Below are 15,218 nucleotides of genomic sequence, written 5' to 3' on the forward strand. Positions count from 1 at the left end.
TCAGTTTAAACAACAAGTTAAAAAATCCCTCTAATGAGATGGTGTTTAAAATGCAAAATTAACGTGCTCCTACAGGGAAGTTTCTTTGCTTTTACATCCCATAATCCCATAGACTTTGGGAAACATTTCCGTTCTGAGGGGCAATGTATTGAGGTTGTGTTAACCAGAAGGAACAGCCATTCATTCAGTGCATACTCAACACAGCTGAAGTGACTTTATTACTGGTACTTTTGTCCATTGCCTTTTCCGTTTCTTGGGGTTATTCATACAACCAGAGTGACCCTATTGCTGGCACTTTTGTGTGCTGCCTTTCCTGTTTCTTGGGGATTTTCCTTCTAATCTGCAGTGTTATGTTTGACTTGGGGTTTCTTGATCTGACATCATCCTGCTGCCTGCAGTGCATGACTGTGCACTGCGTATCCTGTGGCTCATTCTGGCCTTTACAGATGGAATAAAAACCAGGAGGATGGTGAGAGAAGACAGGCAGAAAGGACAAGGAGAGAGAGGGAAAGCAGATTTTAGGATGTAGCATCCCACTGTGAATGGAACAGCTCTTTTCTCCCAAAGTTCTTGCACATCTGTGGGGATGCACAACCTAAGGACAGTTACAACCCAACAGATGGAATGAGAAGGACACAGCTGAGGAATAGAAGGAAGAAAATTAGGCAAATAGGGGAAGATCAGAAAGGACCAATAAAAGTGTCACATCTGTAGTGGGGGCTTCTTACCCAAGAGCTCCCACACCCCTGCTTGCGTCTCTGGGGAACATCAATCCCTTGACCTCCCTTCAGCTGCTCTGGGGGAGAATCATCTGCCCTTGCCACCCTTTTGGCAGAGTGATGAACTCCCGGCCAGGCCAGGGGACGGGAAGTGCCTTTAGAGGTGTGTAGGAAAACAGGAAGTGACTTTCGGAAGCAGGGGCCCATTTGTTTGTTCTGCATCCCTCTGTGAGCGGCTGGTGCCTGACATCAGTGGGGACAGGAACCTCGTCATGGCACAGACCTGACACTCATGGCTACCCGGGACACAGAGAGAAGCAGGCAGCAAGCAGGTCACACACTGCAGTGAGGGAGAGATGTTCCTTCCAGAGAGGAAATGCTGTGATGGAGAAGTGGCTTTGTGGAGCACACATTGCTCCCACTCACAAAGCTGCAGCAGATGGATGTCAGCTTCTCCAAACCACCCTCACCCCACCAGGATGGGGACAGCTGGTTGAAATGCCCCACCAGACACATGCATCTTCCCAAGGCCAGAGATTTCCTGGTCAGTTTGTGACTCCTGCTCTCTTGACCAGGATTCTCTGTAGGGCTTGGTTTTTATAGAACAGCTCATGCAAAATGCTCAGAAAAGGCCATGGGAGCCCCCACAGCAGCTGTCCCACCTCTTCCCTAGCTGGATGCCCTGTGTTCAGTAGCAACCCATGAAATCCCTCCTGTGCAGCCAGCCCCAGTGGGGGCCTCTCTGGACTCAGGGTAATTTCTCAAAGATGTCAGCGCTCCCTCGCCCTGGGGCTGCCTGGTACTGTGGAGCCCCAGGGCTGGGAACTGCCATTGATGGTTTACTTTGGAAGCAGAGGTGTGAAGCCCTCCCCAAATCTGTCTCTGCCAGGCCCCTTTCCAGGCCACTTTTCCTGGCTGATTGCAAAGGAGTCCCGTGGCCACCTCCAGCTGCCTGTCCCAGGATGGGTTTGGAATGCAGCCTCACCTTGTTCCGCCCCTCCACGAACTCCACCCAGGTGTCAATGCTCTCGATGGGGTTCACGGCGTCCTGCTGTGACACATCTTTCCAGTCCTTGCACTCGGGCATCCGGTCCCTCTGGTGGCGCCTTGCTGCCCGGTGCCTGCTGTTGCTAATCCAGCAAGGGGAAAGAGGAGAGAGACAGAGAGAAGGTTAGCTGGGAAAAATACAGCAAAAGCAGCTTTGTGTCAAAGAACTGATGGCCCCATCCTATAACTCCACCAAATTTTAGGGTCTTTCAGTTACACAATTCTGATGTGCTTTATAAGGGTGCCTTACAACTACCAGTGAAGCACAAATTGTAGGTGTGAAAATTGTAGGTGTTCCGAGCAAAGTCTTCACCTGCAGGCCTGGGGCTTCATCTTTCCTTGCTAAGGGTAGAGAAAGGCAGGGGTGAAGTTGATTCATGTGTGCCATGGGCAACTCTTGATGTCATTTTGCTCAGCACCAAGGCCTTAAAGCCCTGCTGGGACTGAGAGTCAGGGCTGTCACTGGCTGGTGCTGGCCTGGAGAGCAGATGGGGCAACACCCAAGGGTGCTCCCGCTGCCCCTGATTCAACAAAAGCCAGGAGGGAGACGTCCCCAGGAAGAGGTGCTGCTGTTGTGGCACAGGAGAATGATGGTACCTTTTCAGGCTGAGACAGCTGGGTGGGGAGAAGTGGCCAAATCTGTCAGGGACCTGGGATGCTGCAGCCTGCAGGGTGCTTTTGAAATGTGGGTTGGGGTGGAACGTGGGAGGGTCTGCCCAAAAGTGTGGGTTTGGATAGAAGGGAGAGGCTTTGGGTGACAGGGAAGCAGAGGGGAGCTGAGGTCTCAGGAGCTGTAGCAAAGGTGTGTGCTGGCAGTGTAGGGCAGAGCACTTGGCAGGGCAAATAAACTGGTGAGCTGTGTAAACAACAGGAAGCTAGAAAGAAGCCTCCTGCATCCTCTGGAGTTGTGCTAGGCAGAAATATGGTGGCCTTGGGAGACAGTGCTCATAATTCATGGGCCCCTCTGCTTCCTGAGAGGGCCACAGTGCACTTGCATGCAATGGAAAACTCTGGTGTCCCTGGCTTGGCAAAAGCCTGCACAGAGCTGCAGGACCTGGCTTCCTCCAGGCACCCTGATGTCCTCCACCCTGACTGCTCTGGCTACAACTCCCCAGCATCCCTTTTCCTTCTTCCAGTGAGACTGTCATTAAAAATGCCACTGCAGCCCTGCTGGATGCTGCCTCATCTTTCCAGGGCACAGGCAGTGGGCATGCACCCTTCCTGCCTGCCTATTGCCCTGCTGGCAAATCATCCCAGCAGCTGGCAGAGATCTGGCACTGCCCCAGGATTCAGCAATTCTTCCCCACAAGCAGCCTATGAGCACTTTTGCTTCCCAGGAGAAGAGAAAGGACAGAAAAACCACGGGGACCTCAGGGCAGGAATGGTGTGAGCCCCAGCTGCTGTCCTGGGGTCTTACCAAGGGGCTGTGATAATTCCTCCTGCAATCTGCCTCAGCTTCCCCATTAGCATAGTGATCAGTGGTTTCATTGCAGGTGCTGTGAGGTGTGGCTGTGCCATGGACATCCACTGACAGAGGATGAGGAGGTGACTGAGGATGCAGAGGATGCTGTGCAAGCTGTTGGTGTCTGGGACCAGCCAGCCTGGCAAAACTCCCACATGGACAACAAGTGTCTCCACTTTGGCTTCCCACAAGGTGCTGGGTTGCGGGTGGGAGAGCAAAAGTGAGGCACGGTTGGGGGCACAGCCATGGTCACAAGAAGCCCGTAACACCACGAGGGTGGCCTAACAAGACACAATTGTTGTAAGAAATGGCACTTACAGGCTGCGTCGGGAGAACATCCGACAGGGCATCCATGGCCTCCACTGCCACTGGATCACCTCTGGTGCTGGGATGCCATAGACAGTGCAGGTGAGGGCCTGGGGGCTCCTCTTGGAGTAGATACTTGGGGAAGAGGCTTCCTTCTCATGGATGCGTGGAGGAACTGCAAGGATCAGAGTGACATTGTGAGCAGCTGCAGGCTCAGGCACTGCATCCCCAGGCCTGGCACAGGCCCGTTTATGGACAGCCTGGGCACTACAGCTCTGGCTCTCAGGGCAACTCAGGCCTGCAAGGCACAGCAGGTCATACTTAAGCAGATTCAAGGGACATAGTTTCTCCTTTCTCTGGTGAGTGGAACTGTCTGGATGCTGCAGGGCTCAAAGCACAGGGCCACAGAGCCTGCTGGAGACACATCTACAGGCAGCAGGGCCCTTCCAGCACTTTTTTAGCTGGCATCTGTTTCCTGAATGACTGGGACCAGTTTCTGCTGTGGGAAAACTCCATAGGGACTTCCCACCCAGAGGAACTACTCCAGATCAAGACTTTATCTGTGAAGCAGCTGCCCTGCTCTCAAATCCACATCAGGCAGGGTCACCCTCAGCAGCATCTCCAACTGCAATTGGGAAGTGGCCCCTGAGCAATGACATATCCTGCCCAAAGTCAGGGAGCCAGGAACAAAATTGTGCCATGGGGGAGGAAGAGGTGATGTAGGTACCAACTGCTTTAGGACAGCAGTGGGGACTTGGTCTTGGAGCAGCCCAAAGGCTGGGACCATGGGCTCAGCACTCTCCCCCCAGCTCCAGCCCAGGCCCCCTTACCATTGACAATTAATTGGAGGCTGATGTGCTTCTCCAGCCCTGCCAGCCTGTTCCTCAGAACCAGCGTGTAAGTCCCAGCATGCTGCTCCGACACATCCTTGATCTGCATTGAAGATTGAGATTGCTTGGGAATTAGCTTTCCATCCTTGTACCTGCAGGGAGGCAGAGAGAAAATGCAGCCATGGGGAGGAAGTGTCCCACTGGCAGCTGGGCAAAGAGTTTGCTGGTCCCCACAAGAGTGCAGCCAAGGTGCCCCTTGCTAGCACTGAGGACCTCTCTGGAGAGACCCCTGGGCCTTCCCTGGACCCAGGTTATGGGTCTGCACACTGTGTGCTATGGATGTGTATGGGCTTGGGGGTGTTGTAGCTCTGCCTGAGCAGTGAGTGGGAGCAAAGCTCCCATCTCCAGTCAGCTCTGATGGAAGTGCAGCATGATGAGGTGCACAACCCATCCCACTACCTTGTTTCTCTGGGCAGCTGTGATTGCCACAGCAGAGGGACAAGAGGGACAGCTCCTGCGGCAACTCCACTTGGCCCCTCCAGCTGTGCAGAGCTGCCAAGCCAGGCTGTGCAGCTGAGAGCCAGGACATGGGAGAAATGGCCCCCATGGGTGGAAAAAAGTGACATTTGTGACAATCTTGGTGACAGAGGGACCTAGTGAGGAAGCCGGGCTAGGCTTCCCCATTTGACAGAGGAAAGGAGGAAAGGAGAAGGTGGCTCAAGCTAAGAAAGGTGAGTTACCACTGGAAGTCTGGTGGGGGGTAAGCCACGACTTTCACTGGCAGCTTCACAGCTTCATCTCCTGCAGTGGCTTCTATCACCGGGCCCTTCCTCCACTCCACAGTGATGAAGGGCTTCTCTGCAAGGAAAAAAGGGACCATGGAGGAGAACTCAAAGAGACAAGGGGGTCACAAAGCTCTGATGCTCTCCACAGGGCCCAACAGCAAGGACCAAGGACACAGGGGTGTCATAACAGCACAGCTGAGATCCTGGCAGCTCCTGTCTCCCTCATGGGAACCATTGGGAATGTATCTGTGAATTTCTGCTGCCAAGAAACAACCACCTAAAGCAGATGGTGCCTTGTGCACCTACAGCTGGTGCCCCTCAGGCCAGCCATGCCACAGAGGTACTGCATTTGCCATAGGGCTGCAAGATAAGTGTGTCCTGCCATTCTACTGCATTTGGGCCAGTTTGGTGTTGGCATCTCTCTCCCTCCCTTTTGGGACCTTGCTGAATGTGAGTCTGCTCCCAGCGTGGTGCTGGGACACAGAAGGGCTGAGGGGCTGGAGGAGGGCTGGGTTTCACTAGAGCAGGGTGGAGGGAGGTTCAGGAGCAACTCTGCCCAAGCAGTGAGGGGTTGGCTCTGCTGCAGCTGGGCTCTGGCTGTGGCTCTGCAGGGCACTGGCAGTGCCATACCGTGCACAATGACATCAGTGCTCTCCTCCAGCATCTGGGCACCATTGGTGGCAGTGCATGTGTACTTCCCCAGGTCCTGCTGGCTGACATTGTGGAGGGTCAGGATGCTGGAGAGCTCTGTGTATGTCTGCAGGGACCGGCGCTCGGACTCGATCACTGCTCGCTGTGTCTGTGGGAGATGACAGAGAGAAGGGGATGAAAGACAGCAATGGGATGAGGCTGTGTGGATGGGCCCTTCACAGCTGTGATTCCTGATGCTCAGTGCCTGCCTCTACCTGGACAGGTTTCTGCACAACTCACTGCCATCCTCAGGGGTGGAAGGGCACATGTTTTGTGTACTGACTCCCTGAGGCTGGGCTCAGATCTTAGCATAGTTAGCTCTTGTAGCCCAGGAACCAGGCTGGGAGCCCCATGAACTGAGTGATGTTCTCAAGGGACTGTCCCTGTCATACCATTCAAAAAAGCCAGAGGTTACAAGAGGGGAGAAAACACAGTGGCGAAGGGACCACTTTGAAGGCTCTTGGTAACAAGGGCTCTATGATTAGAATAGTTCATTTTAAACCAATCAAATTTGCTCTGGATTTGCACTGGTGAAAGTGAAGCCAATTTTTTCTCAAGAATCCCAGAGCAGTAACACCATGGCAAGAAGGGAGCTTTCTGCCAGGAAAAGGGGTCTTCATTCTGTCTGCCTTCTGCTGCAGGAGAAAAAAAAAATGGGAGAACACTCTGACCCAGATGTCCAGGGCACAGCATGGTTAGGAGTATGAAGCAGAGCCCTGCCAATGATGTGAAGAGGAACAATGAAGGGTCGGGGGGGTGACTCAGAGGGTAACAGTTCAGTGCACAGGGAGCTGCTTGGCTTGCTGGTACCTGTTTGCCAGGGTAAGTCCAGTGGAAGCGGACGCCAGAGTTGAACTCAGCCCACACTGTGCAGTTCAAGACCAGCTTCTCTCCCACTAGCAGCTCCATGGCTTTCTTGGGATACAGCTGGATGTCATACAGCTCACTCCCTGATGCAGAAGAGGGAATGAAAAGAGATTTCTGATCTAGTTAACTCTTTGACTCAGACTGTGCAGTTACAGGAGGTTTGGGAATGACCTCCTGCTGCAGGGTGTATCTCTGTCCAATACACAGTAGAAGAGATATAAGCACCATGCAGAGTCTGTGTAGCTAGAGAGGACCATAACAATCCCATGAGCCACACTGGTGGACTTCAGAACCACCCAAACTGCTCCCCTGAACCTTCCCAAATATTCACCTGCTATATGGATGATGAAGAAATTGGATTTGAAGACCTTCTTGTTGATTACAGTCTCACAGTGGACATACAATAAGTCCCTGATCAAGTGTGTGGGTACCTGCATTCCCTTCTTGTTGTCCCAGAAAGTGCTTTTCCCGTCAGGGTGGATGAAGAAATTTTGCTGGAAAAGTCAACATTTTGCCAACTGAAATCAGAGGGTAACAACATTCCCACTCCACCCCTCCCAGGCTTTATGCTGGCTAACACATCCCTTTTGTGGGAAGAAATGATGCAGCCCCATGCTGTGCTGGCCTCCTGCCCTCTCCCCCTGAGGGTTTGCCATCTAGGAATCGTGGCCTCCCCTCTACCCCGAGGAGCTGCATCCTGCACCATGAGCCTCCCCGTCTGCAGAGTGGGCCAGAGACTTCCAGGAATGGAAATTTCTAGAGATAGCTAAGGAAACTGATGCTGATGTCCCAAACATCAGCCCCACCGGGATGAGTGCTGACCTTGGGTAGTGTCCTTCCCGGGCAAGGGAAAGGCCCCTGGCCCCCAGAGTGTCCCTGGAGGCCTTTGTACAATAGTAACACTCATCCTGGAAGGATGTATTTGCATTGTAAAAAAAAAAAAAAAAAAAAAAAAAAGAAAAAAAAAAGGGGGAGAAAAAAAGGCAAAAGCAAAAGCAAACTGATAAGACAGCTGTTTTTAGTCATGAGCCCCAGGGCTGCAGCCTCCTCCCTTGTGGGGATGCCGACCACCTAGAGGGGTGTAGATCACAGAGATGAGGCAAACAGGGGATGCTGTGGGGAAATGGGTTTAAAACAAAGTTTTGTTTTGTTTCACAGAGCTCCAGGGAAGAGAAGCAAGGTTGGCAGGAAACCCGTGGGATCTGCCCAAGGGAACTGGACAACCAGCAAATAAAACGAGGAAGCCAGTGGCTTGTACTTTCCATGGAAAATGTATCCCATGCATTTTCCTTTCCTGGCAGTGCCTGTCATGCTTCCACTCAGGCAATTACAAATGCAGAACAAATGCAATACATCTCAGTGCAGAGCGTCCCAGCAGCCGAGCTCTCACCGAGGTCAGGGTGACGTTAAGGTCTGGGATGGACACGAGACATGGCACCCAAGTGTTCTCCTTCTTGCTGATGAGGAGGGTCTCTGGCTTATTGATAAATGGCTGTTCAAAATCTGTAAAAAAGGAGAACAACTACTAATAAGAAGAAAAAAACTGGGAAAAGGCAACCACCAATAGAAAAGGAGGCTTTCTGAATTTCCTTAACACAGCACAAGCTTTTCAGAGGGAGTGGTGTTGAGCTGTTCTGCCACATGTGACAGTCAGAGGAGACACCTGGAACTCGGGAATGCAAAACCAGCCGGCTCCTCCGCACCAAACACGGCACCAGCGCAGCGACACTTGTGTGACATTTGGGCAGTGCGGGAAATGACCTCCCCTTTCCTGGAGCCCTCCAGGTCTCTGCCTGAGCCTGACCCTTTGTGAAAGCAGTGTGTCGTGTCCTGGGCTCGGCGCCTGCCCAGCTGGTGGCTGTGTCCCTGCACAGGGCTGGCAGTGCGACCTTCCCGGCGAGGAAGTGATCCGCGGCGCGCTGGAATGCAGATGTCATCCTGCAGCCATCCCGGCCGGCAGATAAACACGGGAGCTGAGCTTTCCAGGGCTGCCACCCCACTGCCGCCCAACTGCTGCAAGCACAAATATTGACAGGAAGAGCAAAACCACCCAGAAATAATCATTATGAAATGACTTAGCAAGGCCAGGGATGCTACACCAAACTCTGCGCAGAGCAGTGACCCAGGCTGAGTAAATGGGATGAGGATAAAACTGGAAGACACAAGGAATTGTGAGACTGCTTGGTGGCCTCAGTGACAGATGATTTATTCTGTACTATTCGCTCCTGCCTGCCCTTTTCCACAGGTTTTATGCCTCACAGGCTTCCCTGAATAGAGACTGGTTCCTAGTGCCTCGGTGCTGGTGTTGCCAGCATGTCTCCTCTGCAAATGTCCATCCAGCACATGGTCATGATTGCCTTTATTCATGGAAATTGTCCCCTGGGTGAAGGGGGCTTTAAAAGGGGGTAATGGGTCTGCATCTGGGAGACACTGGGCTGCCTCAGAGTCCTGCTAGGGGAGATTTTACAGCTTTTGGTACACTGGAATCAGACCAAAGGATCCCAGTTTTATTTACCTGTGTTTCAGCTAAACCATTGATTTCAAGGGAGTGTGGCACGAGGACAACAGTTTGTCCAACATGAGATTCTTTCCCCCTGATACCCAACTCCTAAAGAGACCCATGTAAAGAGACAAGTCAAGGTGAATTTGGAAATGATCCTCACTTGGGGATTCTGTTGTTCACATCACATTGTGCTCAACCCAATCCAACCCAGTGCTCTCACTGTTAAGTGCACAAACCTTTCATTTCTGATCTGTAAAGCTGCTGCTTCAGTGATAGTCATGAAGCAAAGGCCTCTCCTGTGTGTGGAGCACTTTTTCTACAGAGTAGGTGAAACAACCCACACTCAAGAAACTGTGTTGGTCACCTCTTAGGAAAACATGGATTGCCCAGAGAGTTCTTATCTTTATTTCCTGGGGTTTTTGGCTGCCAGAAGATTGCTGACTTCTGAAACCACAGATTTGTTTCTCAGTGTGAAGATGTTCCTCATTCCTCTCCCAAACCCTGGGCATGTGAGAAGGAGGAGCTGCACAGCTGCCAGAGGTGAGAGACTATGAGGTCCTCTTCAAGCTCAGATGGCAGCCAAGAACTGATTTACTGGGCTGGTCCTGCTGCCAATGAGCTTGTGATTCATGCACTAGCTCCCCTCTCTGACAACATCACAAATTTCTTAAAGAGTGCCTTAATGGGTCGGATGGGAATAATTTATCATCTTCTTCATTAATACAGGCTAAGCTTTATGAGATGTGGGCTGTACATAGCCTGTCCTACCCTGATGAGGCATTCTGTGTCTACAGAGCTATCTGTAGTTGTAATAAAAAACACACCTAACCAGACACATGGGAAGGAGACACATGCATGGAGAGTTCATTTGACCACTGAATTGCAGGTAAAATACAGAAGAACCCATTTTTCCAGGCAAGCACAGATATTCTGTTCCTGACAATTTCACCAAGCCCTTAACATGAGAAATGAGCTTGATGGATAAACCTGTGGTCTGATCATCCTGTCTCCAAACATCCCCAACACTTACATCAGCCCTTCCAAACTCTCCAGGGACAGTCTCACATTGCAGCTCAGTTCAGCAGGAACAGGCTTTATCTGAATGTTCTGCAATGGCTGTGCTTACCATATGCCTGCATTTTCCTGACATGTCCCTTCTCTTGCCTGAAAGCCTGCCCTGTCTTGAAAGGCAGATTCTGAGGTTTTCTAGATGCTTGATAATGGTAAGAGGGGACAGCCTGATTGGACTGAGTATGAACATGTGCTGTGCAGCCATGTGCACAGCAGTGCTGCGAGCTGCTGGCAGGATCTGCTGCACACACACTGTCCACAGGCACTGTGAGTCCCATGGGCCCTGACAGTGTGGGATTTATTGCCCCTAACCTGCACCATGTGCACTCTGTGGTAAACAGAAGAGCAGCTCCTGAGCTGCAGAGAGGCTGGAGGTGAGAGACGGTGGATCAGGGGGCAAAGTGACATTTGTTGGATCACAAAGAAAATCAGTTCTTGCAAAAGCATTCCCTGCATGTAAGCTTGTGCAGTTGTACTCATTTTCAGTGTATTTAAGAAGCTCTCTGCCTCCATCCTGATACAACCCTCTAGAGTGTCTGAACACCCCTGTCCAATTCACAGATATCTGAAATCCAGGCAGGCTCTGTCCTGTTTTAGGGTGGGCAGCATGGCCCACAGAAAGAGGAAGCAATTGCTCAAAGAGACTTCAATTCCTCTCCAACAGCTGCCCAGCTTTTTTGATTTGCCCCTGCATTTTTCTCTCTATAGCTGCAGAGGCAAAATTGGCTTTGCCCTGGGACTTCTGAAAAATGCATCTTATATGTCATGACCTGCCTGGCTCATGACAACTGCACCAACTAATAAATGGGGGTGGAAAGAGAAATAGCTCAGCCAACTGTTTCCAGGGGACAGAGTTCATTTATCTTGCTGGAGCCTGCTGTGAGCAGTGGGGGAGACAATGGAGGAGGAACCCCTGGGACACAGAGATGCTGAGTATTGGCACCACAGCCACTCCCTAAGCTGAGGGTCCAGCCCCAAGCCTGGTGAACATTCCTCCTCTGCCAAAACACACCTCATAACCCTGCCTGCATGGGCAGCCCCTGCACAGTATGGAAAGGAGCATCTGGATCTGTCACTGTGGAGCAGCTCAGGCCAGCAGCAGGTCTGGGAATAGGATGCACATGGACTGTTTGTACCACTCATCCTCTCCCTCTCAGTCTCAGCTTTATGAAACACTACCACCCCTGGCCACCAGCACCTCAGGGAGCCCCAAGCTGCCCAGAAGATAACTCCTGTGCTTTTTTTAGTGCTGGAGCATCTCTGAGGCCAGGCTCTCACTCCTTGAATTCCTGCATTCCAGCCTGGCTGGAGTGATGCCCCCGGGATGGGACATAATTGAATCCCAGGCGCTGCCGCCATGGACGGATATTGGTCCCCTGCACTTGCAGGGAACCAGCCCTCAGCCCCCTCCCCAGGCTGCAGCAGCCAAGCTCTGCCCTGGGAGAGACACACTGAGATGTTTAATCTTTCAGGTATTATGTCCGTGCATTGGCTGCCCTGAGGCCCCCAGCCTGCAGGTGCACAGCACCAGCAGCTCTTACCTCTCACAAACACGTAGGTGCTGACTGCTGTGGTGCCCTCGATTTTGGCATCAATGTACTTGTAGTAGCAGCGGTAGTAACCTGTGTGGTTCGCCTGTGCCTCCGGCAGCAGCAGCACTTTGCAGTAGGGCTTCGTGCCGGTCCCCTCGCAGTCTTCCTCTTGGATTGCCCGGCCGCTGCCGGGGGCTGCTGAGGCCACCAGCTCAGTCTCCTCCTTACCAGCAGGATCCACCTTGCCTCCTGGCCACGACCACTCCAAAGGGTGCTGGCCTCTAGACATGGGTGAAAAGCAGCATTAGCTTTGGGCTGAGCGTGGTGAAGGCGGTGGTTTTATTGCTCTGTGTGACTCTCTGCACACCTGCACCCAGCCAGCCACCAGTCTGGGGCTGAGGCTGGAGGAATGGCCATCCTCTAAGGGAAAAAACAGGCACAAGGAAATGGCAACCAGATTCCCTAAGTGCTGGGCAAGCAAAGGCTCATCCCCTTCCCCAGGGCCACCTCTCTGGCCATGCTAAGCTGTAAGGTATCAGCCCACTCACAAGCAGGCCCCTCTGTCCCATGGCACTGTCCCACTGGTATGAATGCCAGGACAGGGAAACACACAGGGCCCTGGGGGAAAGGTTCCATTTATTTTCTATTCCCTCTCATTATTAAAAGGGTCCAGAGCTATTAGGGAAACACATGGATGTGATGATTTCCCTTGGCTCAGTGTAGCTGCTGGCTGGGGCTCATTGTGTGATGAATGGAGTGGGAAGAAGAATGGGGGAAGGAGAGCAGACTGGAAAGAAAGCGAGAAAGAGAAAAGCAGGAGGGAGTCAGGGATAAAAGACAGCAAGGGGAAAACAAGAGGAGGCTCAGCTGACTGCCTTCTGGCCAGCTGCCAGCTGTTTCCTTTCCCTGCTGCTGTGGGAGGGCGTTCCCCTTGCTCTGCACCCTGCAGCCCCTCAAAACCACAGCTGGCCTGGGGCTGCCTCCCCTTCCCACCTCTGCAGAGACACTGGGCTGCAGACACCTCTGATGGCATGACCACAAAGCCTGCTCACCAGCAAAGACAGACAGAAAAGTCCAGGAACTCCAGAAAGCCCCAGACAGACCATGCACGTGTGTATTTATATATAGCTGAGGATCTCCAGAGCGGAGCTCGCATGTGCGCACACACGTGCCACCGTAGCTTGTTACAACTGCACTTGTTTACTACAAACAAAACAAGCTTTTATTCCACGCTGGAAGTTTCCTTCTGTGAAATCAGAGCCCCTTTCAGAGGAAGGCCTAACCCCCACTTGAAAGTTTGCCAAATAGCTGAAAGTCACTTAAGCACGTGTGAAAAAAAAAAGAAACGGGGGTGGGGGGGGGGGGGGGGAAGAAGCCATCAAGCCATCATAAGGGACAGCTGTGGGGTAAAAATGGCCTTTTGTCAGCACCATCAGCTCTATGAGGGGAAACTGGGTTCATCTATTATGCAAGTTGGGAATAGACGTGTTGGCACATGCAGCACCTCTGCCAGGGCAGCTCCGTGGTGGGCAGATGCTTTTAAGCACAGGCAGACTGTGACCATCACTAGACAGAAAGTGTCGGCGAGGAGGAAGAGAGATAAGGTGCCATTGGAGGGCACAATGGCTCAGATGCAACAAGGACAGGATTTCTGTCCAAGCCTGGGGGAAAGACCTGCCCCATTGTGTTTGTCTTCAACAGCTGATTTATCTTCCCTGGATAGAGCAGACTTTGCTCTCTTCCAGCTTGCTGCAGATGAGTTTGGAGAGAGTCTGCTGCACTCTCCCCGTGTTGCCAAGCACAAGGGCTCTGGAGGCAGTGACAAGCCCCTGGGGACAGACACACAGCCCCTCTTACCCAGCTCAAACTTCTGCTTTCACTAAAAATGCCGTCAGTGCCTGAGGCAGAACTGTAAGTACAGCTCTGGCAGCTTGAGTTCATGAAGCAGAGGCAAGCTTCTCCCAAGTACCACAGTCTCATGAACACTTCAATAAAAATAAGAACTGAATTTTGAGTTTTTCCCATCCTATTCATGCACACAGAAAATAATAGTGAAACTGATCACTAAACCAGGAACACCTGGTGGCCTCTGCCACAGCTGTTGCTGCTGTGTCCACAGCCCCGCTGCACTGGCACAGACCATGGGGCTGTCCCTGCTTTCAGCCCAGAGCTGAGAGTTTCAGACCAGGCATTTTTGGCACTCCACTTGCAGGAGGGTAGTTGTGAAAGTCTCCAGCGTTTCCTCTTTCTGTTTGTTTACCCACTGGGATTTTCACACATTATCAGATCCACTTGTTCCATTAACCATCAAGGCCTGCAGTAGCTGAGTGACACATATTTATATAAACATGGATGGGCCAATGCCAACCAGCCCGTGGGCAGCTCAACCCAGGCATTCCTTTCAGATGTGCTTTCATTTCCTTTCATATGTCCTTAGGCTTGGGGGGACACAGAAGGTGTGGGCATTACTATGAGTCCAAGTTTGTGTCACTGGTGTGTTAAGAGGACCAGAAGAAGGCAGGAATGAGGGCAGGCCAGGCTCACGTGGATTTATTTCTAAATCTACTCCCTGCATTTGGGGAAGGGTCCAAGCAGCAGTTTTGGACAGTTCCCTCTCTCCTATCTGCCACCTTCCAAGATTTATTCCCAAGCTGTTTTCTTTCAGCTTGGTGGTAATTTGCCTCTTGGCAATGGAGCCTGCTGATGCCAGCTGGAAAAAAAATGCACTGTAGTCTTCTCCACAGCTGTTTTCCTCAATCTTTTCAGGATAGATGTACTTCAAGGGACATGTTGGAGTTGGCACCACTCTTCTTCAATCCTCTTTGAAACTCCCATGCGTGGTATGATGGGCAAAGCTGGTTGTGGCTTTGTGGCTTAGCTGGGATAAACCAAATTCCCCTCAGCACCATGGAGGATGTTCACAGCAGCCAAACACATGTAGGAGAGATCAGCAGGTGTTGTGTGTTCCTGGACACTGCTCTGGAGCAGTGGTTGTGGGGCTTCACATAACCCTCAGGCTCCTTCAGCCCTGCCACAGTGCTCATTTCCTCCATGGGAGCCAAGAGGGCTCCGGGGTCAAATGTTTCCTCTCTGCCACGGATGAGTTTGCACATCTGAGAGTCAGCTCTGGGAACAGGTCACTGGGCAGCAAAGGACATCCTTGCCCTTCTTTTTCCTGGTTTGCTCCCCACCTGTGTGCCCAGCCCCTGCAGGATGGGATGGGATGGGATGGGATGGGATGGGATGGATGGATGGATGGGATGGGATGGGATGGGATGATGGATGGGATGGCACAGACAGGACCAAGTTGATCCCTCCAGAGGTTTCTGCTGTTGTGCAGCTGGCTCCTGTGGGATTTGCTCCAATGCTCATGAGCTGGAACAGCACAAGCTCTCTGCTTTCCCCC

At 52.1% G+C, this 15,218-nt stretch overlaps 1 protein-coding gene across 3 annotated transcripts in view; it reads right to left on the reverse strand.

Annotated features, from left to right (window-relative positions):
* The window catches only part of FLT4 (fms related receptor tyrosine kinase 4), a 57,546-nt gene that overhangs the window by 18,035 nt on the left and 24,293 nt on the right, over nt 1-15,218 (reverse strand). For all 3 annotated transcript variants that reach the window (XM_054516462.1, XM_036391848.2, XM_036391849.2), the window contains exons 3-11: nt 11,822-12,093; nt 8,097-8,209; nt 7,038-7,200; nt 6,650-6,789; nt 5,780-5,948; nt 5,105-5,222; nt 4,365-4,516; nt 3,547-3,709; nt 1,705-1,849 (exon numbers count right to left, since the gene is read on the reverse strand). In XM_054516462.1, coding sequence (XP_054372437.1) covers nt 1,705-1,849; nt 3,547-3,709; nt 4,365-4,516; nt 5,105-5,222; nt 5,780-5,948; nt 6,650-6,789; nt 7,038-7,200; nt 8,097-8,209; nt 11,822-12,093 — 1,435 coding nt within the window. The remainder of the gene's footprint in view (nt 1-1,704; nt 1,850-3,546; nt 3,710-4,364; nt 4,517-5,104; nt 5,223-5,779; nt 5,949-6,649; nt 6,790-7,037; nt 7,201-8,096; nt 8,210-11,821; nt 12,094-15,218) is intronic.

The sequence above is a fragment of the Molothrus ater genome, chromosome 15 (assembly GCF_012460135.2).
Source record: "Molothrus ater isolate BHLD 08-10-18 breed brown headed cowbird chromosome 15, BPBGC_Mater_1.1, whole genome shotgun sequence".
Lineage (NCBI taxonomy): Eukaryota > Metazoa > Chordata > Aves > Passeriformes > Icteridae > Molothrus > Molothrus ater.